This window comes from Triturus cristatus, chromosome 4_1, assembly GCF_964204655.1.
Source record: "Triturus cristatus chromosome 4_1, aTriCri1.1, whole genome shotgun sequence".
Taxonomy (NCBI): Eukaryota; Metazoa; Chordata; class Amphibia; order Caudata; family Salamandridae; genus Triturus; species Triturus cristatus.
The window spans coordinates 953,403,760-953,428,181 of record NC_140585.1 but is presented as its reverse complement, the minus strand read 5'-3'; the positions used below and the strand labels follow the sequence as shown (position 1 = coordinate 953,428,181).

At 46.2% G+C, this 24,422-nt stretch overlaps 1 protein-coding gene across 4 annotated transcripts in view; it reads left to right on the top strand.

The window, feature by feature from the left end:
- The window catches only part of LOC146855889 (protein NEDD1-like), a 305,997-nt gene that overhangs the window by 6,104 nt on the left and 275,471 nt on the right, over positions 1 to 24,422 (top strand). For all 4 annotated transcript variants that reach the window (XM_085650678.1, XM_085650679.1, XM_085650680.1 and 1 more), the window contains exon 2: positions 22,807 to 22,950. In XM_085650678.1, coding sequence (XP_085506804.1) covers positions 22,815 to 22,950 — 136 coding nt within the window. In that variant the 5' untranslated portion in view covers positions 22,807 to 22,814. The remainder of the gene's footprint in view (positions 1 to 22,806; positions 22,951 to 24,422) is intronic.

Sequence of the window (24,422 nt, the reverse complement as noted above, 5' to 3'; positions counted from 1 at the left end):
TGTAAATTGTACTCCATAACCACCTTTAGCAGGGAGCCTCCGGTTACCGTATCCTCTGCTATGTGCCTCTTTATTATAAATCCTCCCACCCCCGCATGGCCAGCAATATGTGAAGATGGCGTTGCCCTTGGTCGAGGGAAGCAGCGGCTGGATGATTTAATATATTGCCTGGTAACTAGCCAGACCCGGTAGCCCACGCAACAATACTCACCGTTCAGCCCCAAACTGACTACTACCCTAACGGTTATTATGTCCCTCGCAAAAGACCCCCTACGTGAAAGGAATAAATACTGGTCCATATCGGCACAAACTGGTGATTGTAAACTTGGGTTTTGGAAGGGGGTCCTCCTGCAACAAAGCCTTGAGAATGTTTTTGCACTGTCTCCTCACACTTATTGGCATCACCGTGAAAACATAACAAGAAACTCCATCCATGCCAGAATTGGTTCCCCCGCACTAGCGGCTCATCTACTAATCTCATAAAGAGATTAGTAGAGTATATCTAGAAATAAATACATATATATTTGACATAAATACCTGTGTGGTGTCTTTTCATTTGGTAATTCAAGAGATTATAAGGTAAAACAAGCTGCTTTACATTCCTCAGAGACTTAGCCACCAGGACCATTATGGCTGGCAATTTTAACCGTACCGTGTTACCCCCAGGAAACTTGGTTATTGCCACTGACTGGAGTATTGGGACCAAACGTACTAAAAGTGACTGAGACCAATGGCTGATTTCCTTATTGCTGGTAACATAAAACAGAAATGAGTATGTGCTGCCTTTATAATAACAGCATTGTCCGGTTTTAGATCTACAGAGTTCCTACTGGACTACATAACCTTACTGGAGTTGGTGTAATGGGAGCTAGCCCGAATACGCAAAGTTCTGCTCAGCTGTGCCTGCAAGAGCCTATTCCAACGTGTACCTTATCAATGAAGGAAAGCCAGTCCGCACATCCTGCTGTTTAGAGAACTTGTATATGCATTGTACCAGGTGACCTATAGCCGAGCAACGTAATGCCGCACATGGGGGCGCCTGGCTCGGAACGTTTAGAATGTTTCACACAGAAAACGCTCGGCCTATCATCCTATTTAACATAAGCCCCATAACTACTACCCCACTACAGCAAAAGCGTGTGGATTCAGGTACACATCCGGCGCCTATTGAAACTGGGCTGGATCAGCTCCCAGTATTTCCACGTGCAGCCCCTAACCCACTGTCTGATTGCAATGTACCGAGAGTGGTAATAAGCGTACACCCACCCGGAAGCAATGCCCACTACTAGCGTGCAGATGCTGTGCGCAGCGGTGTGCTTCCGCACCATTTGGCATGAATTGTACACCCACACAGTAAGAATACCCGCTATTGGCATGCGGCTTCTGTATGCATCGGTGTGTTTCAGCGCCATTTAGCATGAATTATACACCCCCCAGAAAGAATGCCCGCTACTAGCGTGCGGTTGCTGTACGCGCCGGTGTGTTTCTGCACCATCTGACATGAATTGTCCACCTTTGTGCAAGGAGTCACAGCATACCTCAGCATAGCCCAGGCCTGAAAACACACTTGCACGTGGTAGGAATGCAAGCCCAGTCCCATTTACAATCAATGTTGTATTGAGAAAAATCCCACCAACATCGTAACTGGGGATTCCGGGGCAACGACCCCCTATACATTACAACGCATTCTTATTCGAGAAAATAAAATAATGTTCGTAACTGTCGCCTGGAGGGCAAAGATCACCCCTTATTTAGGATGTGCAAGGCTGCAGCCCTTCCCATAACATGCATTTAAAACAGTGTAGTTGTGATAACACATTGAGCTAAAATAGTGCTCTTATGACGCAAGTCTAACAAATTGCTCTTTTTATTATCTCGGCCATAATCTCAACTGCGTTTGCACCAATGCCCTCGATGTTATACAGTAATCTCAACAGAACCCTGAGCTTCTCTAACGCGCTTTATCCCCACGATCTGCCGTATACTTCATTCTACTAACGAAATTATTAACGGACCACCAGACATTAAATACCTACGCCCTCTGCCTTTTTCCCCGCAGGTATTGCAGTACTTGCGTAGCACCGTATTCACTTTATACCTGCAGGCACGGAGAGAATAAATGATTTGCCTCGCATCCCAGGCTATGTACACCTCCTCGGGCCTCGCCTGTAACCCCAGCGACATTAATCGACCTCGCCTGCACCCGAAGCCTTGTATCGACACTCTTTACACTGTGCCGTATTTACATTACCCGTGGAGGCACGGGGATAATAAATGGTCTGTCCCGCATCACCGTACAAGCCCGCATCCCAGGATGTGTACGCACCCCCGGGCCTCGAACATATTTATAATGCACGAACTCGACTCGACGGTACTGGGGTTGCTTCACAAATTTACACATTTACATTACGCATTCCAGCACGGGGAGATGAAATGACTTTCCAATGGCACCCAGATTTCCTCCCTCGCGCTGCACCCAAAACGTCCGCCTTACGGCCCGCTACCCACCATATACATTTTTTAAACAGATTGCTGACGACCGCAGCCAGCCGTACTCCTACCCACCTTGACACGCAGATCCAGCGAGAATCCCCTACGCCAGTGAGGCCCTCTCACCTCGCAGATCACACCGGCACCGTCCACTCGGCTCCGTAACTTCGCGACGCCCGGTGCGGTCGTCCACGCGGTGAGAGGACAAAGAGGCCCCGCTCACACAGACAACAAATTAACCCCAAACCACAAAAACACATAAACCTGCTCTTACTCGTTCAGCTCAGCCATTCAATTCAATACAAAGATGTGTATGCTATGCAGTCATTGGCCTACCCCCGTAGCGGTGCCACCATTGCAGCGCATCCAACAATAAAATGGTATGTGCGAGCCTCACCAACCAGGCCTACCCAAGGGCCCTGAAAGGCATAAAATCAGCATGGAACTACTCCAGTGACTGTAACAACTGCCGCTGACATGCGACTGACTCCGAACTCTATGTGTCGAAGTGCGAGATCCAACGGCATATGTGCAGTGCCTCAATGAACCCGCGTTGGACTCGCAACCTTTGAATTTACAAGCGAACCATTGCAATGAGCGGATCGCACAGGACCTGCACACATGGCAACCTCCCCAAACTCACCGGGGTAGGTCAAGTGGCCCCCTCCGAAAAGGGGGCGATCGCCCGCGGCCTCAATTGACCACTGGCAGTAACTAGCTCAGCAGAACAAGCACCCGCCACCTATACATGTCCACAGTGCTAGTCAACAGGCGTCTCTACAAACAGGAAATCCTGCCCCAAACAACTCCAATCCTGCGCACCACCCGAAACCATGGACATCGAAGGGTGTCGGGCAGAGGCCCTGTGCACCGGACCCAACACCCCACGCTCACCTCCTAATCGCGACCCACGTGGCCCGTGACTGTGCCTCTCCACCCCCGATGTCCGCTGCACAGTCGGCGCGAGGGGAAATAATATGAAATAAAGGCGCGTCCCCCGCATATGGCAGCGGGACGAACTACAAAGGAAATATCGTGAAATAAAGGCGCGTCCCCCGCATATGGCAGCGGGACGAACTACAAAGGAAATATCATTAAATAAAGGCGCGTCCCCCGCATATGGCAGCGGGACGAACTACAAAGGAAATATCATTAAATAAAGGCGCGTCCCCCGCATTTGGCAGCGGATATCATGAAATACACGATCGTAATGTATCCAAAACTGAACAACCCCCTACGAGCTACGCCTAGGCCCCCTCAAACCTCCTGTGCCACACTCAGCACACCGCCGACTTGAACTCTCTCCTCGTCGACGATGTGCCCCTGCAGCTTGCCGGAGGTTCAAAGGGACAAAGAGTCTGAAGATCGCAGGGCGCGGATTTAAATAACCTTCCAGCGCACCCCGATGACGTCACCTCATTCAGCCCCCTTTTCGGCCCTGGGGAAGGTCCAGTCCCGTGGCGCTACTAAGGGCGCCCCTCCTCTAGACGCGGGGGGCACCGGTCATTTCACCTGTCCATGTTATCCCATGTTGCATTATGGCATTTTATCATTTTCTGCATCCCGTACCCTTGTCTCAGAGCACACTAGGGATTGGTTTAGGTTGTTAGGATGACTCTTTGGGATGTCTTGATTAGGCCTTGTCCTTGTAAAAGCCTTGAAAGAAAATGAGAAGATCCCTCATCCCATCCTGAAGAAAAATGTGGAGTTTGTCCTTACTTCTGCCAGAGTCCCTGCTACACTAACACTTAATATAATGGTCAGAACTACAGCACATTTAATGGGTCCAACAATCAAGTTGGACCTATGAAATGCGTTATAGTTCCTGAAACATGCTGTTTGGAACCTTTGTGCATTAAGCTCCGAGGTTCCTGCTTGACAGCAATATGGGACTGTAGACACAGGAGACTGTAACCCTGAGATGCAAGCCCTGGCAGCTCCGACCTGTTCACAGAGAGGAAGTATTTGAGATCATTCGTGCAGTCTGTTTGGATCTCCAGGAGCTGTGCCTAGTTCGAATGAGCTTTTGTTAGACATTATTTTGAAGAGTTTCTCAATCTAATCTGGGCAGTACCGCTAATACAGCCTAAGTAAAGCCAGTTAGTAATTCTGCCACCAAGAAAAGCTGCATTAGGGGTTGAAAGGGGGGCCACTGGCGCCTATCCAGAAAGGATTTGAAGAATTGCCTTGTGTCAGGGTTAGACAATCACTCCTGTAGAGCACGTCCATGAAGGACTTTTGCAATGCAATCCGGCTTTTTTAATTTCAATATCATTTTTATGAAGGTTTTTATTCAAGCATTTGTGTACAGTAATAAAATAAATATTGAGAAACAAGTATGCGGTAGGGAATATGAGATAGACTTGAATACATTAGCATGTGTATTGGTGAAGTGGTCTCCTGGAGGAGAAGTATCCAGGTGTAGATGTTTATGCGTGAGGGTATTAAAGCAAGTACTCTTGATACTAATGTGCTAGAGAGCAAAGAAGTGTGTTGTGAAGGAGTAGTACAGTAGAGATGAGGTGACTTACCCAGGCTAGTATCATAAGATGGGTGGAGAAAGAGAGAGTTAGGTGAGAGGGAAGGTGGAGGGAGAATAGTAAAGTAGAGAGAGGAAGAGAAAGAAAGCAGTAAAGGAGGTGGTAGAAACGGGGGGGGGATATGGGGATGAGTGGAGGTGGGTCAGGGGATGTAAGGGGGGAAATAGCATCTACTGTGGAGGCATGTTTGAGATAAGTGTGTCCAGTTTGGACCATATTTAATCTTTTTTCCCTGACAGAGTTTTTAAGACTGTGTTCAGAGAGTTATCTGCTCCTCTGTGAATTGTACCCATTTCCACCAGGGCTGGGACGAGAGTTCGGAAAGGTCTTTCCATTCCGCGAGAATGGCTTTCAGGCCAGTTGAGACAAGGATATCCCATAATAAACGTTTTTCTATGCTAATTATAGATTTTATGTCAGGAGGCAGGAGTATCGGGGCAATGGAGGTTAGGTTGGGTGACCAATTTATGGGAAGAATTTCTAAAAAGGATTCACTGAGCTCCATCCAGAATTTCTTGGAAAATAGGTGCAACCTAGTATCCTTTGTTTCATGTCACCTAGTTTTCCCTCGCATCTGCAGCAAGTGTCAGAGTTTTGGCGACCCAGTTTAAACAGTTCAGCAGAGGTTAAACAGGCCATATTAGCAAACCAGTATCTACTTTGAGCCAATGTTGGTGTAATTTTGTTTAAGGTGAGGTTCTCCCAGCACTGTTTTTATTGACTAGGAGTGATTCCCATTTATTCAGAAACAACTTAGTTAGAGTGGAGGTTCTGGGGGAGAGGAGAGAGAACAGTTTGGAGGCTATGTGTCCTCCTCTGGTATAGGTGCGTAGTATGTTTGGTAGGTGGCATGTCATGGGGGTTTATGTCTGGATAAGATTGCTTTGATCCTTAAGAAATGATAAAAGTCTAAATCATCTAGTTCAAATTGAGCTTTGAGTTGGGAAGAGGCTATTGGGTTGCAGGGGGTTCACAGGTCTCCTACCAGTACTAAGCCTTTTTGGTACTCATTTCCCTAATTAGAGTGTCAGGTCAATCAGAGGGATTTCAAGTTTTCATTGTGCCACGGTGAGGCTAGGAACATATAGCGCATTTTGTTTGTGAGTTTGTGGTCAATTTTTACGCAGGGCTTGCTTAGTGGTGATAAGAGAAGTGAGAGAGAGTGGTTTAGCAAGATCCTTTTCAATGGCAAGCCATGATGGAGGATTGGTGTTAGATGTGGAAAACCAGAGACTTCCTTGTCTTGCTAAGAACGTGTTTTGGTATCTCCTATAGTCTGGTAAGTTTAGGCCTCCCAGTCGTTTTGGGAGTCTTAGTTTACTTAGCACCCTTATTGTTTTTTTGGGAGTTCCATAAGTGCTTGGCGAGTATAACATCTATTTTGGCAAAGAAAGTGTCTGAGAGTTGTATTGGGTACATGCTGATTTGGAAGTTAATAAGAGGAGTGATCATCATTTTGATGGGTTCTGTTCTTCCCCACCGTGTGATGAATCTGGAGGATCACATATCAAGGGTGCCCTTAATTATTTGTTTTTACATAATTTTTTCGTTGTGTTCAATGGATTCTCCGAGGTTTTGGGTAAACCAGATTCCTAGGTATTTTTTATTTTTATTGTTGGGGGGGGGGAGTGGGGGGGCATTTAAGGCCATGATTGGCAATTATGGAGCTGTTGCAGTGGACATTGAGTGGGAGGACCTCTGTTTTGTCTTTGCTGAGACAGTAGACCGACATTTGCGCACATTCATTGATGGTGGACATGATGTTGGGCAGAGCTCAGTCTGCTTGTGTAGCAGATAGGAGGACTTTCTGTGGGCCTGTGACAAAGGGGATGCTGGTAATGGAGGGGTTCTCTCTAATTTGTATAAGGAGAGGTTCGAGGGTTAATAAAAATAGCAGGGGGAAGAGAAGGCACCCTTGTCTTGTACCTTGTTGGGAGTTAAAGGTGTTGGATAAGGTATGTTGATGTTTATCCTGGCTTTGGGATCCTTTTATAGGGCAAGAATCATTCCAGTAATGGAGGGGCCCAGGTTGAAAGTGGTGAGAATGGCATGGAGAAAGGACCAAAATACCTTATTGAAGGCTTTCTCCATATGTAATGCTATCCCTCAGGTGGGGTGGTCAAGGAGGTGGGCTTTCAAGATGGCGTGGCTAAATAATCTGATGTTATCTACATTTAACCTTCCTTGGATTAATCCAGTTTGTGATAAATGTATGATTTTATTGAGAAGGGGTTCTAATCTGAGTGCAAGAATTTTTGCATAGATCTTGCAATCAATATTTATTGAGGAGATGGGGCTGTAGTTTTTGGGGTTAGACAGGTCTTTCCCTTCTTTGGGAATAACAATTATAGTGGCTTTAGCAATAGTGCCATTGATTGTGCCTGTAGGGTAAAAGAGGGAGAAAAGATCCTCTAGGAGGCAGATCAGGGATGGTCTCCAAGTTTAGGTGAAGGAGGCAGGGAAGTTGTCCGGGCCTTGAGCCTTTCTCGCTTTGAGTTGTTTAATCACGTTGTTAATTTTGTTAACGAGTATTAGGAATTTATAGAGAGAGTTTCGTTGCTTCAACTATCTTGGTGATGTTGATCATGTTGTGATATTCTAGGCAAGTCTCAAAATCGATGCTTTTTGAGTAAAGGGTGCAATAGAAGTTTACAAAAGTGGATAAAATGTCTTTCTCATTATTAGAGACTGTGCCCTGTTTATTAGGGATGGAAGTTATCCTTGGTCTATGAAAATGTTGTTTTAGGAAAGAAGCTAGTAATTTTTCTGCTTGGTTTTGTCTGTAGAGTCTGATACCTTTGTGTCTTTGTACCATTATGTGAACTTTGTTACTTAATATTTTGTTGTATTTTAATTTTGTTTACTGGATTCATTGTGATTTATCTCAGGATTGTTTAAGGTCTTTTTCCTGAGATTTTATTTGTTGTTCTAGTTGGCCGAGAGTGCAGTTATTTTGTTTATTTTTTCTTGCCATTAGTTTGATCATGTGTCCCCGAATGGTGGCTTGAAAGCATACCACACCATTTGAGGGTTAGGGCCCGATTTCCAGTTGAATTCTATGAACTGATTAATCTCTTTACCAATTATTTCTTTGAGCAAGTCATTCATTCTCTGTAATTTGGGTTTAGTTGTGGTGCATGAGGTATCGTACATCTGGGAAATGCAGGCGTGGTTGGAAATTAGGATCAGGTCAGTGGTGGGGCTGGAGGAAGCTGGGTTATGTGGTTCGTCGACTAAAATATAGTCTGTTAGGCCTGGCATTTCTTGGCGTGATTACCCCAGACTTTTTGCCTCTGCCTCCTCTATTTTTGGTACTGTGATGGATATGGTGTTGCCACCTTACAGGCTTTGGACACTTTGCCACTGCTAAACAGTGTCAAAGTGCAAGTGCTCCCTGTGTAAAGTGTAATGGTAATTGGTTGTCCATTACTGGTATGTTTGCTTTACTAGTAAAGTCCCTGGTGAGGTGCACTATGTGTGCCAGGGCTAGTAATGCAAATGCTACTGGTGGGCCTGCAGCACTTATTGTGCCACCCACTCAAGTAGCCTTGGACGGGGAACACAGGCCTGCCATTGCAGGGCCTGCACGCAGTTTTCTGAACTGCCATGTTGTTTTACAAAGTGCACGCACTTTCCCGACTCTGCCCTTCCTTTTCCATACACATCAGGCACCCCTATGGTAGGTCTAGGGTACCCCCGGGACAGGGTGTAGTGCATGTGAAAGATGGGACGTGTACCAAGGTGGGAACCATGATCTGGCAGTGAAATAATCTCCATTTCGTTTTCACTGCTGAAAGGCCATCTTGCCCATTAGAATAGAATGGCAAGGCTGTGTAATATGTTTTCCAGCCTGTCTTCCCAAAGAGCTCAAGATGGAGAGGTGAAGTTTAGTATGCCTGAGCTCACCCTGCAATAACACATCTTTTTATAAAGATAGTTTTTGCGTTGTGTGTTTGTAAGCCACTCTTTTAGAAGTGGCTGAGTTTTTGTGCTTTAAACAATTCTGTGTGTCTCTGCCTGGTTGTGGATTGAGTGGCTGGATTTGACAGCGATAGGATCTGGGGAATGTCTTGACCCAGGGGAGGAGGTGAGACAGCACGGGCTGACCTGCAGCTGGAGTGTCAGAGGAGCAGTAGGCCTAGAGGTGAGGAGGCCTTGGCTGGTGCTATAAAACCATTGTCCCATCTCCTGCTGAGTGATTGAGAATCCAGACCCCCACTAATCAAAGGAAGAAGGTGTTACTGGGAGAGAGGCACCTAGAACTGGTTTGAGCAGGGTTCAGGGCACCGGAGGATAAAGTGTGTCTCAAGCGACGTGGAGTGTGTGTCCTTTCTACGGCTTGAGATCTACGCAAGAGGTGCCGTGTGATCGTGGGCACCAGAAGATCAAGTGTGTCTCAGCGACGCTGCGTGTGTGTGCCATGCGCAGCCGGAGGCCATCGTGAGGAGTTGTGTGGTTATCGTGCACCCGGAGGTTCCATGAGTCTGATTAGCTCTGTGTGCGGGTGTAGTGTGCAGCCTGGGATCTTCCCATCGTCCGGAAAGTCCGAGAGTGCATCGGACCCCCCAGGTAACGTGTATCAATTCCTGCGGCGGGGCGGGGGCTCGGAGGGAGACGCTCTTGGCCTCTCTGTCTGTCCTGCAGCGCAAGCCTCTACTTTGGCTCGGATCGAGGCCTGTGTGCCAAGGGAGTGGCGCACCGGGGCATGAGACCAAAGCTGCATTTACTGTGTTCTATCTCACCCATGGGGGAGTAGCAACTGTGGCCGGACACTAGCCGCAAACCAGCACGAGTGGCGGAGAGACCCCCCGAGGCACTGTGAAAGGTGCCGGAGTAACTCAAGTTGTGCATTACTCCTGCATAGCAGAGTATCTGATGATTGTATGACGCATTTCTTGATTTCTGCACAACGGACTGCCTATTCCATCGTATCGCCCATTGCATTTGTTTGTCTAACGAACTGCGTGATGGGTGTGTTAAGCATTGCACTAGGTTTGCATAACGATAGATTACGCTGTGTCTTAAGTCCTGCATCACGATCTGCTGGATTGTGGTATTACACATGGTATTAGTGTTGTGTACCGAACTGCCGGATATGTGTTTCGCATTGCATTTGTTTCGCATAACAAGCTGCTTGATAACTGTATTACACGTTGCATTGCTTTTTCCCAACAAAGTACCTAAAAGGGGATCGTACGCATTGCACTACGGGGGCAGAACAGTTTACCACGTAGTTGCGCTACGCATTGCATTACAGTGACAATACACATCAACAGATAACCGTGTTACGATCTGCATTATTCTTATGTTGTAAAGTACCTGACTGTTGCATAACGAACTGCATATTACGACATTAGGATTACGTAGGATTGTTTAGTTTAGCTCAATAATAATAGGCCAGGGGGAACATCACCCCGACGCATATGTTGGTTTAGTATTGTGTGGTAGCATCGTATATCTTTATATAAACATACACTTGTTTTATATGAAACTCGTATTGCGTCTATTTGTGGTGTCATCAGTGGGTTGCTGTGAGCGCAATTGCAAATACTTTACACATTGGCCTTGAAGATAAGCCTGGCTGCTCATGCCAAGCTACCATGTGGGTGGAGCAGGGGCTATCTCTAGAGGCAACCTGTCTTTTCCCTAATGCTGGGGCTCACGGTTCCCTGTTTGGCCTACAGTAACTACCTCAGCCAACCAGGGATCCTGGGGATTCTAACATGGTCTATACTATAAAATGAATTGTGAGGCTGGGAGAAGAATGAGTTGTCTTTGCCTGTGGGGTTGAATAGTCTCCAGACATAATTCAGTTTGTCATGATTGCAAATATTTAGAATTTTGTGTGGGATTTGTTGGGTTTGATCCTGTCCCATGGGAGGTTAATGTCTCCTCCCACAATGGTTCTTCTATGAGGGGGTAAGAGAGAGAGTTTTTTTTCTGAGATTTTTCAAGAGAGTCGCAATGTTCCTATTGGGGGTGTAGATGTTCACAACTATAATCTCTGTGTTGTATTTCTGGAGTTTGGTAATAAGCCACCTGCTTTCGGGGTATGCTTCTGTAGAAGTAATTGTTACTCCAGAAGAGTTGGTGATAAGGGTAATTAGTCACATTCTTTTTTTGATGGCTGGGGCACAAGATAGTTCACTAAGCCAACCTTTCTTAAAACATTTTAGAAGGATAGTTTCTATCAGAGCGACCTTTGTTTCTTGTAGAAGTATAAGGTTGCCATTGAGTTTATGGGTATAGTCTAGGATTTATTTTTTACATTTAGATTGGCCATTTAGTCCCTTAACATTAAGGGAAAGCATATTTTTGTTATGCATAATTGTGATATATGGGTCATGTCAGAAGTGTCCCATGTAGAATGGGAAATGGGTTCTAGGGGGTGGCGTAGGTATTGCCAGCTGGGGAAGAGAGGGGTGGGAGGTTCAACTATGCGTGTGAGCATTTAGTAAGAGAGAATTAGAACATGGGTTGTATCTGGAGCAGCAATGAAAGATCAGGGAGCATAATGAAAATAAAGCCATCCAGCAAGCTAGGAGCATGAGACTTCTTAATATACAAATCATTTGTGCAGTATAGAAATTCTACAGTGAGGGAGTATTAGTTGTTAGTGTGCTGAAAAACACATATCCTAAATGGTCGAGGGTAGGTAGCTATTATCTATATGTTGGAATATAATAGTGCCATGCTATTTATTAACTATATGTTAGAGTACTGCGCGGAAACGGTGGCATGCAGACTTCGAGTTAGATGTTTATAATACATTTTTGTAAACCAAGGTAAAAGAATATTAACAAATGAATAAAACTGTGTGAACAGGTACAAATTGGAGACTGGTGTAACATCACTTATTGGATAGATGAGATTTTCTGGTCGATCTTCCATGTAGAACAATTAGTAAGGTTAAGGTGATAAGTGTAGAAGGGACACTGGTTAGTGTCGGTTAATAGTGGTTCACAGAGATTGCATAGTTCTTGCACAAGCCGACGTGATGTTATGTGGTCATTTTCAGGTCCATGATGTCTCCAATGAAAGAGTCCAAGTCCTCGAGATCCACAAAGATGTTTGTTTTTTCGTTGTAGGTTGTCTTCAGGTACACTGGTCCTATGGAGGAGAATTGTATAAAGTCTTTGAGGGATTGATGCTGGGACAAGAATGCTTTCCTTTCCTTGAATGTGTCCTTAGACTAATATTAGGATATGCCAAACTATACCTCTCGGTGTGCTGCTATTTTTGGGGATCTAGGTGGGCCATTTTTCTATGAATGTGGCACAGGGAGGTGATTTTCCTCGCTCTTTCCGGGAGACCAAAAATCTGCAGGTTGCCTCTTCTATTTCTGTCTTCTAACTACATGAGATTCCTTTCCATCCAGGCGAGTCTCGCAGTGGTTGTTGTTAGTGTCTTTGTAAAAGCTTTGCTTGTGGTCTTCTAGGGAGTTTATGCACAATTCCACTGCAATGACTCTGCCTCCTAGCAATCGAATTTCTTGGTTTTAAGGATGTGAGGTCAATCTTCATAGATTCCATGGTAATCTTTGTGGATTGTGCGAGGACGTGCAGAGTGTTAAACATTTGCATGATGAGATCTAAGGCTGCGTTATTATCCAATTTTGTTTTAATAGGGGAGTCTGGGTTTGGGGGGACCTGTTTAGAACTATTTTTCTCTGGTTTAGGTTCTTTAGATCCCACCCTTGCTTCCATAGAGTCATGGAATATTCAAAATGGCGCCATCCCGCTGCGACGTCCATGAACACCGGCAGAGAAGACAGGCTGCGAGCTACTGGTGACGGGGCAGTGAGCGATCGTGATTAGCCGGAGGTCCGAAAGAAGTGCCGGCTCACATGGATGTGTGACCCCAATCGGGACCAGACCTGAACGTCCCAGGGAAGGCAGCAGCCACCATCAGCATGGATCCAGAGTGCGGTGGAGGGGGTGCGTGCGACTGTGGCTTGACAATAGGGGTGCAATCTCCTACATTCCCCAAAGCCAGTGGGGTGTCCTAGAGAGAAAAGGGGTTGCAACGAGTGTGGCGAGGTTTCCCCCCCTCCGTGCCGCCTGACCCCAAGATGGTGGTCGAAATGCTCCACAGGGGAATCTCCACATGATGCACCCAGGGACGTGCTTGCTGAAGCGGTCGAAATACGCAGGGGCCCCCTGAGATCCTTTAGGAGAAGCGACAAGTGGACCTAGTGTGAGGACAATCCTGGGCAATTACCTATGCTTGACCTCAAGATGGCCGCCACTAGAGACATTTAGCTTGAGGAGCTGCAACCTAACCATCCATGAGAAGACCACAGGCACCCAACTGGGAAATCAGCAAGACAGCACTATAAGGCTCAGAAATTTGGACTGGGAAGCCCCAGAGAATGTAGGGCTCAGTGATAGCTTCGCAGATGGTTGAGGCACCAGAAGGGGTATCGGTCTGAAGAGCGCCTGAGCCAGCGGTCCACCACATTGCCTGACTCTATAATGGCGCCCAGAACAAATCTACAATGTCACTGTGGGGGGCTATAGAGGACTAAAGTCTGATGAGGATCAGGTCTCTAGACACGACTCCTCTTCAGCTTCACCCCTGCCAAGAGGTTTGAAGGCAAGAACAATGGGTTGTCCTACAATCTGCCCACCTTGAAATCTGTCCCTTCCCCCTCTCCTCTCACCACTTTTGTCCTGGGGCCAGCTGGAAAATGTAGAGGACAGCGCTTCCCAGTAACACCAGGACCGGTGCCTCTTGATGGAACTTTGATGATGCCTCCTGGGCGGATACCATAACTGTTTGTACTTACCTCTGAGCTCGAGAAACCTTGGCCGATGCCCGGTGGAGCTGTCCTATGCAGCTGTGGAGGAGTTTTGGCTCTGGTTTACCCCCTCGGCCGACACCTGCCCAGCCGGACATCTGACATTGTTTTCCTCATTGCCCTGTTGCGTTTCCTTCCCTCCCCCACATCTCATGTTTTTGTTTTCTGCTATGTCTTTACTTGAAACCTGTAATTGAAGTAACTATGTAACCTGTAACGCTCTGATCCTCATGTAAAGCACTTTGATACCCCCGGGTCTTGCCAGCGCTATATAAAACTTCGAAAATAAATAAATGGGATGAGCCATGATAGTGATGCACGCCATCCCTTTTAAGAGTTCAGAATCGGTTTGCGAGGGTGTGTGGATGGATGGCATAAATGTTGACCGGCAAAGCCACTAGTGTCTGTCAAAGGGAGATGACCCAGTTGGCTTCAGGGCCTAATAGAGTTAGATGGTATGAGATTGCATAAAAGTGTAGAAATAGATGAGTAATCCATGTAAAGATGAGTTTCTGGGGGGCGCTAGGTGGCGCAAGACCAAGATGGCCGCACCGCTGTGAGGCTCTGGCAGCCTGGTCCAACGATCCTACATTTATTTGCCGTTTGCACGATCCCCGTGCGCCGTGAAGTGGAGCCTGGGTGGAGAGTGATTACCGCCACCCTCGGTGCAAGGTCTGGCCCGGTTGAAGAAGGGGCGGAGGCGCGGTGGCCTCTGACGTTTCGAGGGGAGAGGGACTGGATCTGCCCTGGAGCGGTGAGGTGGGCGCTGTGACTGCGCTAGTCCGGTGCGGCCACGAGGGACAAGGCCCGAGATACTTGCGGAGCGTCGATACCTGGGTGCGCGGGGCCACCTGGGTCCCTAGCGTCGGAGTGCCGTGCGCTGCACCCGAGAACCTGGAGGCGGGGAGCTGCGCTGCGTGACCCTGGGGACGAGCTCCGAGTTTTTGCCATCCTGCACCTGAGGCGCGGGAGAGCGGCGGGCACGCTGCCTGTGTGCCGCGCTTCCCTAGCAGACGGGGAGACTCCCGAGGTCGCTGAGAAGGACGCGGTGGGGGCCCCGTGAGGCCCGCGGCTGAGGAGAATTGCTGGGAGCGGATTTGCTGTGGTGGCTGTTCTTCGCTGGCCTGTGGGGGGCCTCCTCTGCCTGCTGTGGAGCCGGGGCTCGCTTGTCATCCTTGCCGCGACAGCCTGCCTTCGGGCCTTGGGGCCTCTCATCAGTAAGGAGGCTGTTGGCGCCCCTGCGCTCAGAGGGGCCGTTTGCTGCTTGGGAGGCGCTCTGGAGCACCGCGACGAGGGCTGCGCGCTTATCTGTCCTGGGGATGTCTTGTTGCCTCGCATATTCTGGAGCCTGGAGGTAAACTCTGCTGCATTGCCACACGAGGGGCGCCTTCACTGCGGCCTTCGTGTACTATCCTGTTGCCTCCTGATATCTGGACGTGGGGAAGTTGTGAGGCGGCTGCCACTGAGTATTCGCGGCGCCTGGGACGGATCGTGTGGCCGGGGTGAGTCTGACTGCGCTGGTTGCCCCCGTGATCGCTGGCCTGTGGCGGGGGACAGACCCGGTTCCCCCCTGTCTTGGACGTGGGCACGCTATCGGGGGTCCGTGGGGGGGCTCGTGGTGGTGGACCTCTGGGGCGCTGTTCGGCCCCAGGGCGCATCATCGGATTGGGACGGCCGGCTGGCGGAGCGCTGACACCCCACTGGTAATTGGGCCCCGACTGGCCTGGGCACGCCCGTGGAGATGGGTAAGACGGATGGACGGCAGCAGCGGCTTTATTTCGAGACTAAGAAGGTGGGCACCCGCTCAGTGGCGGGGGAGCCCCCTGGGGGTGAGCGCGAGTCGCCGCCCGGCCCTACGGCGAGCCCGGAAAACGAGGTCAAGGAGATGCTCACACTGCTACAGCAGAGTGTGAATGGTCTGTCTGGGAAGATGGACACTATGAACACCAGGCTCGATTTCCTTGTGTTAAAGGTGGACAAGCATGATGAACAGTTGAAGGAAGTGGAGCAGCGCATTTCGGACAATGAGGATCGCACGGGTACCATGGACAAGCAGCTAACGCAGATGGACCGCCTCCTTAAGGTGACAGCGGCAAAGAACGAGAATTTGTAGGCCCGCAGCCGCCGGAGCAACATACGCCTTACTGGGATTCCGGAGAGTGCCAATACTGGTCGGATGGAGGAATATGTTGAGAGGCTCCTCCTGACGACGTTTGGAGTGGAGGCATTCTCGCCCCATTTGATTGTTGAGCGGGCCCATAGATCGCTCGGTCCTCGACCTCCGCCTGGTGGGCCACCTCGGCCTATCGTGGCCCGTATACTCAACTACAGGGACCGGGACGTGGTCTTGAGGAAGGCGAGGGAACAGCAAAATTTGCAATTTGAAGGTGCTGCGTTCTCCATCTTCCCAGACTTCACCATGGCTGTGCAGGAGGCGAGGCGTAAGTTTGTGGCCGTGAAACAAAAACTGCGTACGGCTGGCGTCGAGTACGCCCTGCTGTATCCGGCGAAGCTGCGCCTCCTACACCAGGGCCGCACGACTCTGAGCGCGACCCCCCAACAGGCGGAGGACTTTCTAAAGAATCTGGGGCGTCGCTCGCCTGGCCAGGCTGCTGCTGTAGAGGGTGCTTCTTTCCCCTCGCCTGCCCTCGAGGAGCGGGGAGGGGAGTGAGCATCTCCTGGCCCATATGTTGGCGCTGCCTCCGCTGCATGTTTGACTGATACATTGATGTCAGAGGTGAGCTGGCGATTCGGGGGTGGCTATTGAGGACTCGTAGCTATATAGCCCAGGACTTCCACTCTTACGGGGATTTAGACGGTGGGGATGTTATCAGTGACTGATCCTTCTGCCTATACGCTTTGGTCTTTCCCCTAGCACTCCCCCCTATTGTGCATTGGGATGAGATAGGGGACACGTGTGTACTTTGATGTGTAGCCAGGCCCCCTCCCAACGCTCCCTCTCCAAGCTCCTGCCTTCTTGTAGGGTAGGCGGCCACCATACTGGGAGAGGGTTCAGGGAGGGCTATCTGGGACCACTGGCGCCCCCATCATGGGCAGTCCCCTACAGTGTGGCAAGTTTTTTGTTTCTCAGTTGACCCGATGGTTGGGGTCACCAGGGGGTTGGGGTGGGGCGGGTGGTACTGATGCCGGCACGGTTGGGGTGCTGATGTGGGTGGGACGGGACGTCATATTTGCGATGGGCGTTTCTTTGGGTGGAGGGTGGTGGGGTGGAGGGATATTGGCAATTGTTCTGGAGGTTGTGGATTACGGCATTCAAGGTACCCATTCCGATGGAGGCATCTTGGGTTGCACGGAGAGCATACCGGCTTCCCACAGGAAATTCGGCTCCTTTTGTTTTCTCCTTGCCAAGCGCAGTGTGGCCTGCAGGTGGGGGAGAGGGCGGGCCCCAAAGTTTAAGAGCTGGCTTGAAGATCTGATACGTTGGCAGGAACAATTAACATTGTATACGGACCTTTTGCCGACCACCTCCAAACCCCGCGATATTTGGGACCCTCTAAGGGGGTACCTGCTTCAGACCCCTCTAACACAGTTCGACACTGTGGCCACTGCGTCCTGAACGGGTGGCTGCGGCACCTTACCTACCTGGCGGGGTCCTCTGTGCGGGCGCGCTGGCGGAGGTCATACCTCAGTGTAGATGTACTAGCCGAGCCCCTCCCTCTGGAACCTTCCGATATTCCACTTGGGTGTTATGTTGTGATGCCATTGATTGTGTCGGACTGCACTTCGTGTTGCCTGACGTTATTGCTCTTATCTGTTTTTTGTTCCCGCGGCCGGCCCTGGTGGGGTTGTAGGCGGCATGCTGTGCTAATATTACAAAAAGTGCTGCTTTCTGACTAATGTACATTGCTGCCGGCCCCGGTGGGGTTGTAGGCGGAGAACAGCTGTGTCAGTATGATTGTTTTTTTTGTCAATAAAGGTTTTGGAAAAAAAAAAGATGAGTTTCTGGTAGGAGATGGGGGATTATTGTGCTAGCTATCCGCAGGGTAGTCCCTCCAATTTACCTCACAAATATTTCAGTGCCTGTATGGAGGTTTGAGAGGTACAAGCAGCCGTAGAGTGTCAGGAAGATTCTAGATGGAGAAAAAGGTTCCAGCAGTGGCTATCTTAGATTCATGCAAAGGTTATGTAGAACTCCTGTGTCTCTGTGACAAAGATGAGCATAGCAGCTTGGAAAGATTGTCACCTACCATGCATATGCAGCTGGATCCGATTTGAACATAGGGAATATACTCGTTAATGTAGTGTCCCAGTGCTGGCCTTTTTGGGGCCAGTTAGGTTCCTTCAGGCGACCATGTGGAGAGCGGCCACCTTGGGTGCTCGGTGCAGACGGAGCGTTTCGTTGCACCATGTAGCGCAATGAGGGGCTCTTTAGAGTCTCCACATAGTTGCTGATCCGGAATTCACCGCGCACAAACTCAGGGGCCTCGCCAGCGGTAGGGTAAACAGATTTGTGGACTGGCGCAGCGGAGCACACAAGCTTGGCGTCCATCTTTGTCTGGCAGTAGCCACACCCCCTGCAATCCAGCTTTTTGAGCCCTTCTTACTACTATGATATCATTGATTAGGCCTACGATCGCACCTGAAAATCTCGAAAAAGTAAACTGACTGAAGGAAGAAAATAGGAACTGCTAACCCCCACGCCCTCTGCATTGACAATTGAATGGTAATACCATACAGTTTGCACTTTTACCTTCAAGTGTCTGCTGTTTGCTTAGTGGTCCCACTCAACGTTTCATGCACAGAGGAAGTCTTTGGGCAAAACCTCCAGCTTGTATCGCTGGACTGCATTTTTGTTTGTTCTCCAAATCAGTGTGGGAGAAAAACATGTTATACTCTAGTTAGTGTTTACCATAAACCAACCTGTGCACTTTCAAAACATTATTGTCTTACCCCTAAATCCTCTGATAATTCCACAAGGGGACATTTCGTTTCTGAGATGTTTATCTTTCAAATAGTAGGAATGATGGAAACTATTTTGCTTTTGATATGCAAATGTTGAAGTTTTTAAGTGTTTGCTGTTTATAGATATCAGACTCTTTTCTGATAGTTCCAGTTACATCGTAGTATTCTATGTTGTTCCTGGTGCAATCTGCACTCCCGTTTCCCCAAAAATCGATAAGCCATGGAGCAAAACTTTCATATGTAAACATGTCCCTGAATATAATTTGCATCTGACAGAGTTGATTGCATTTGTAGCATTTACTGGTAGACTCACTCGCGCATGTACCCTTGATATTATTTGAAAATGAAAGTTTTACGGAAAGTAAATTAAAATGTGAGCTATATGTTCCGAACATTTTATAAAGATTGCAATGAAGTAACGTTGACCATAGTTAAATGTTCTATGCTTGCTTGTTACAGGTGTTAAAAGAAAAATATATGTACTTTCGAAATAATCTTACCATTAAACTGCAGCCACCACAAAAATATTCTTTGAATACATTTACAAATCATTGCCATTAAATACATCTTTTTTTTTTTTTTTTTATTAAATACTTTATTATTTTCTCGGGCACTTATACAATAAAAGACAAAAAAGAAGAAAGAAAAGAAAATTCAGGGCAAAGACGGGAAATATACATGTCATCATCACAAACAATAATGACAGATAGATATACACACTTAATACAAGTAATATACTAAGTAATAAAATACGGACGTAAATACTACTAATCCCACTGAAGGCTGGACCAGACCCTCCCGAATTTTTCCCTAGATCGCAATCCCCTTGCTTTGGCAAGTGCCCGTTCCATTTCATAGACCCCCCTCGTTAACAACCAAAAATCAGTAATTTTAGGACTAAATTTTTCAATCCATGCCCTAGCAATACACAGACGAGCACAAACAATGAAAATTGACACTAGAGAGTTCGATACGTTGCCAGTATCCGAAATTGCTCCCAGTAAAATTTCTTTCTCAGATAATAAAGTATCCTTACCTATTAGCTTACTCAACCCACAAGCAACCTCATACCAATATACAGATAGCTTTGGACATGTAACAAACATATGTCGCAAATCCACAGCATATTCATTACACTTGGGACAATAGGATTTAAAAGAATTATAGGACACAGCCCATTTAGAAATGACCTTTGGAGTGTAATACAACATAAACATGATATGATGATGTTGCAGCTTTAAATTAATTGACGTGACTGAAGAACTAATTATAGCCAATGATTCCAAAACCTCATCGGTCGTCACCTCAATTTCAAAAATGTGATTCAATTTGGCTGTAACCTGTGTAACATCATCTTCCGATACAGCTAGAAAACACCGATCTATTTTGCCTATAAGGCCTTGCCCCAAAGTTTTGAAAATTATCCGAAGTACCTCTGTTGTAGAGGGAAGAACTAGCAGGCCTTAGCCTTGAATAAAAAAGTTCCTAATTTGTAAATATTTGAAAAATGAATTATGGGCTATCCCAAATTCCTCTGTCAATGATAAGAATGACTTAAAGCCGTGTTCATCATAGAGATGTCCTAAAAGTGTTATACCATGTTGTTGCCATATTCTTCCTACCGAATCCGAAAATATGCCGGGGAGCCTTGGATTGTCCCATAAGAAGATAAATTCATGCCAATCTGGCAAAATAAATGCTTTACGTATGTCCTGCCAAATACGGAAGATATGCCGACTGATCTTGAATCGGACTCTCTTGTAGTAGTTCGGGTCAGACAAGTGATGTAGTAAAAATCCCGTATTCAAGCCATAAGCCAACTGATAAGCAAACCAGGGTTTTACCACATCTGGTCCCTTAAGTAAACACTGAATCCGACTAACAAAAGCGGCCCAGAAATAGGCTCTAAAATCCGGAAGTTTAAAACCACTGTGTTCAAAAGACAGCTTGATATATCTAAGAGCTCTCCTCGCCCTCCGATAGCCCCAAATAAAGTTTCAATAACACTATCAAGCAGCTTAAAAAAAGTCATCGGAACTCTTAATGGGATGGTGCGAAACAAAGAAAGAAATTTGGGTAATATAGTCATTTTAACTATATTACACCTCCCAATAATGCTCAAAGGTAGCCTATGCCACCTACGCAGATCTAGAGTAACTTTTTTCAGCAGTGGTTCGTAGTTTAAATCAATAAGATCGTCAACACGAGAACTAAGACACACACCTAAATATGTAGCAGACGCAGTAATACCTAGCGAAGGTGGAGCTAATGTAGGTATAAAATTAAAAATTGACTGCGCCTTATTTAAGTTAAGCTTGTATCCAGAGAAAGACCCAAAACGTTGTGCCTCATTGGTTATCTCTGTTATAGCTTCTACTGGCCCAGTGGTAAATACCGCGATATCGTCTGCATACGCAGTGACTTTTAATGACATACCATTAAAGAGCACTGGTGCAATAGACACATTGTGGAGCAGGTGTCTAATAAACGGCTCAATATATAAAGCGAATAGTAAAGGAGAGAGCGGGCATCCCTGCCGTGTACCCCGATGAATACTAAAAGAGGAAGAAACAAAACCACTGTACTTAATTATAGCGGTTGGTTTGTAATAAAGTTTCTGTACCACCGAGACAAACCTCCGACCAAGACCTAGAGATATCATTGTACACCACAGTGATCCCCATGCCACTCGGTCGAAGGCCTTCTCGGCGTTCAGCATCCCAATCTGCTGATCTAAATGATTGGCAATATCGAATGCAGCAATAGCTGTGTTTATATGTGCAGCAGTGTCCCTACCTGGAACAAAACCGTGCTGTTCCTCTGAAACTAATAATTGAATCAGTGGGGCTAAGCGGGACGCTAGAAGTTTTGAAAAGATTTTAGCGTCTGAGTTAATTAAAGATATTGGTCTGTATGAACTCATATTTTCCACTGGTTTACCTTTTTTTTGAAAAAACAATGATGTTAGTTTTGTTCCAAGAGGGGGGTGAATCCCCTCCTTGCAATATCTCAGTTACCAGATCGAGAAATACTGGAGTCAATACATCCCTAAATGTTTTATAGAATTCAAGTGGAATAGTATCTTCGCCCACTGCTTTACCAGAGGGTAATGCCCCAATTGCTAAATTAAGTTCTACTAGATCAGCTTTTCCTTCCAGTATCAAAGTTTGAGAGGGATCTAAAGCAGGTAGCCCACTTTCTTGTAAGTAATCTATAGCCAATTGTAAATTATAACCAGATGCCTCACTATACAAATCAGCATAAAAAATCCTAAACTGCTCCACAATTTCTTGGGGTTTAGTGACGGTAACACCATTAACGCCATTAATTTTCTTACTATGTACCTGAGCCCTTTGGTCAGCTAGTTGATAGGCCAAAACCTGTCCCAACCGTTCTCTGTATTCATATTGCCTAGTTCTAAACTTTATCTTTCAAATAGTAGGAATGATGGAAACTATTTTGCTTTTGATATGCAAATGTTGAAGTTTTTAAGTGTTTGCTGTTTATAGATATCACATTCTTTTCTGATAGTTCCAGTTAAATCGTAGTATTCTATGTTGTTCCTGGTGCAATCTGCATTCCCGTTTCCCCAAAATCGATAAGCCATGGAGCAAAACTTTCATATGTAAACATGTCCCTGAATATAATTTGCATCTGACAGAGTTGATTGCATTTGTAGCATTTACTGGTAGACACACTCGCGCGTGTACCCCTGATATTATTTGAAAATGAAAGTTTTACGGAAAGTAAATTAAAATGTGAGCTATATGTTCCGAACATTTTATAAAGATTGCAATGAAGTAACGTTGACCATAGTTAAATGTTCTATGCTTGCTTGTTACAGGTGTTAAAAGAAAAATATATGTACTTTCGAAATAATCTTACCATTAAACTGCAGCCACCACAAAAATATTCTTTGAATACATTTACAAATCATTGGCATTAAATACATCTCATGTAATATATATTTTACATTGCCTTTATTGTTGATTAATTTGTTAACCATCGAATACCGTTTTTTTTAATTATGTTTCTATATATTTTCCGTGCTAGGTCGAGTCATGCAGGGATGCATCCGATTTGTCACTGCTGGTGAGGATATTAAAATATGGGACTATTCTTCTATGACGGTGGTCGAACAATTCAACCCACATAATTCGATCAGTGGGATTTCCTCTTTGTGTTGGAGCACTTACAGTATCCTTTGCAGGTTCTTTGATTATTGATTGATCTTTGATTATTGTTTAATGAAGTTCTTGGTGGCTTTCATACGGAGAGCACGATTCACAAGTATTATTTTTTCCGAGATAGAAGTTATTTACTCCTGGAAATTCATGAGATGTCGCACCTACGCACCAAAACATTTTGGTATTTTGTTCAATTGCTTTTGCAAGAATTATTTTGTCGAAGCTGCGAAAAACACCCATTTTCGGTCTAGTCTTGCCGCTTTTAGAAAAACTTTTATGATCAACATTTAAGGTGGGCTTTGGGTCAGTCTCTTACCTATGACTGCCTGACTTTCTTGTCTATCTTAATTCCCAGCTCCTAATTCGTTGCCTTTCCTCTTCATTATTTTGTTTCTTCCACCCAGGTGAACCATACTTTTTTGAGGCATGAGAAGGCTTAGTGATTTGACCAGAATCATAAGATGTTTATAGGCCAGGATTCGAACCTGATTCCCCAGTTTCAAAGATGGCAGTGCTAGCTATTAGGCCACATTTTAAAAGATTTTTTTAACCCTTCCAAAATTTCTATATGTGTATGTGCCTGAACATGCATGCACTGTGGCATCACTGAATGTATTTTCTCATGCTCTAAAACATTTATTCAAAGCTGACCACCAGAGATGCACTTGTATTCGTGGGGCTGTCTTTGATTCCATTTCTTAAAAGCATTACAAAGTTCATCCAAATATGGGCTGCACATGTGCTTGCCTCAGCAGTAATCATCTTTGAATCAATATTCTTAAGATATAAAAATATCTATTCAAAGATGACCACCAGTGTGTGCATTGAGGGCGGCCGTCTTGAAGTGGATTTTATCACAGCAAAAAATAAACTAATTCAAAGATGGTCGTAGTGAGGTGGAGGTTGCACATCGGCCATCTAAAAAAGCTGGCAAAGTCAATAGGTTCTACATTTTAAAAAAATGAAGACCTTCATTTACTAACTCAACAAGGGAAGTCGTAGATATACATACAAAATGAACAAAAGGTTGCATGCCTCCAGTATTTGTTGATTCTGTTTTCAAATAACGTGATGAACAGTTTGTCACCGAGGGTAGCCACAACACAGTTGGTTCTGCTTCTGTTCAATCTTGACATCCTTTCAGGGTCTACATGCTGTTTTTTTTCATTTATTTTTTTGAAACTCACTTCTTGATCAAGTGAGCAATCTTGTTATAATGAAAATGATGGGTTTTGGTCCAACTGTTGTGAAGACACTTCTGTTTGGAAACGAAGGAGGTTAGAATAATCCTATTGAAAGGGAAGTCATGTAGATTTTGTCCAAGATTTCCATTTGTTGGTCTGGTTTGATAGGACACTTGCTGACAGACCTTATCTAATCACAAGAATTTTTTTGGGGGAAGAACTACTGAGAGAGAGCTTTGGCTCCCCCTACATGTTGAGTACATTATCTTGAGTGCAGCATTTGACTGGATATAAGCTG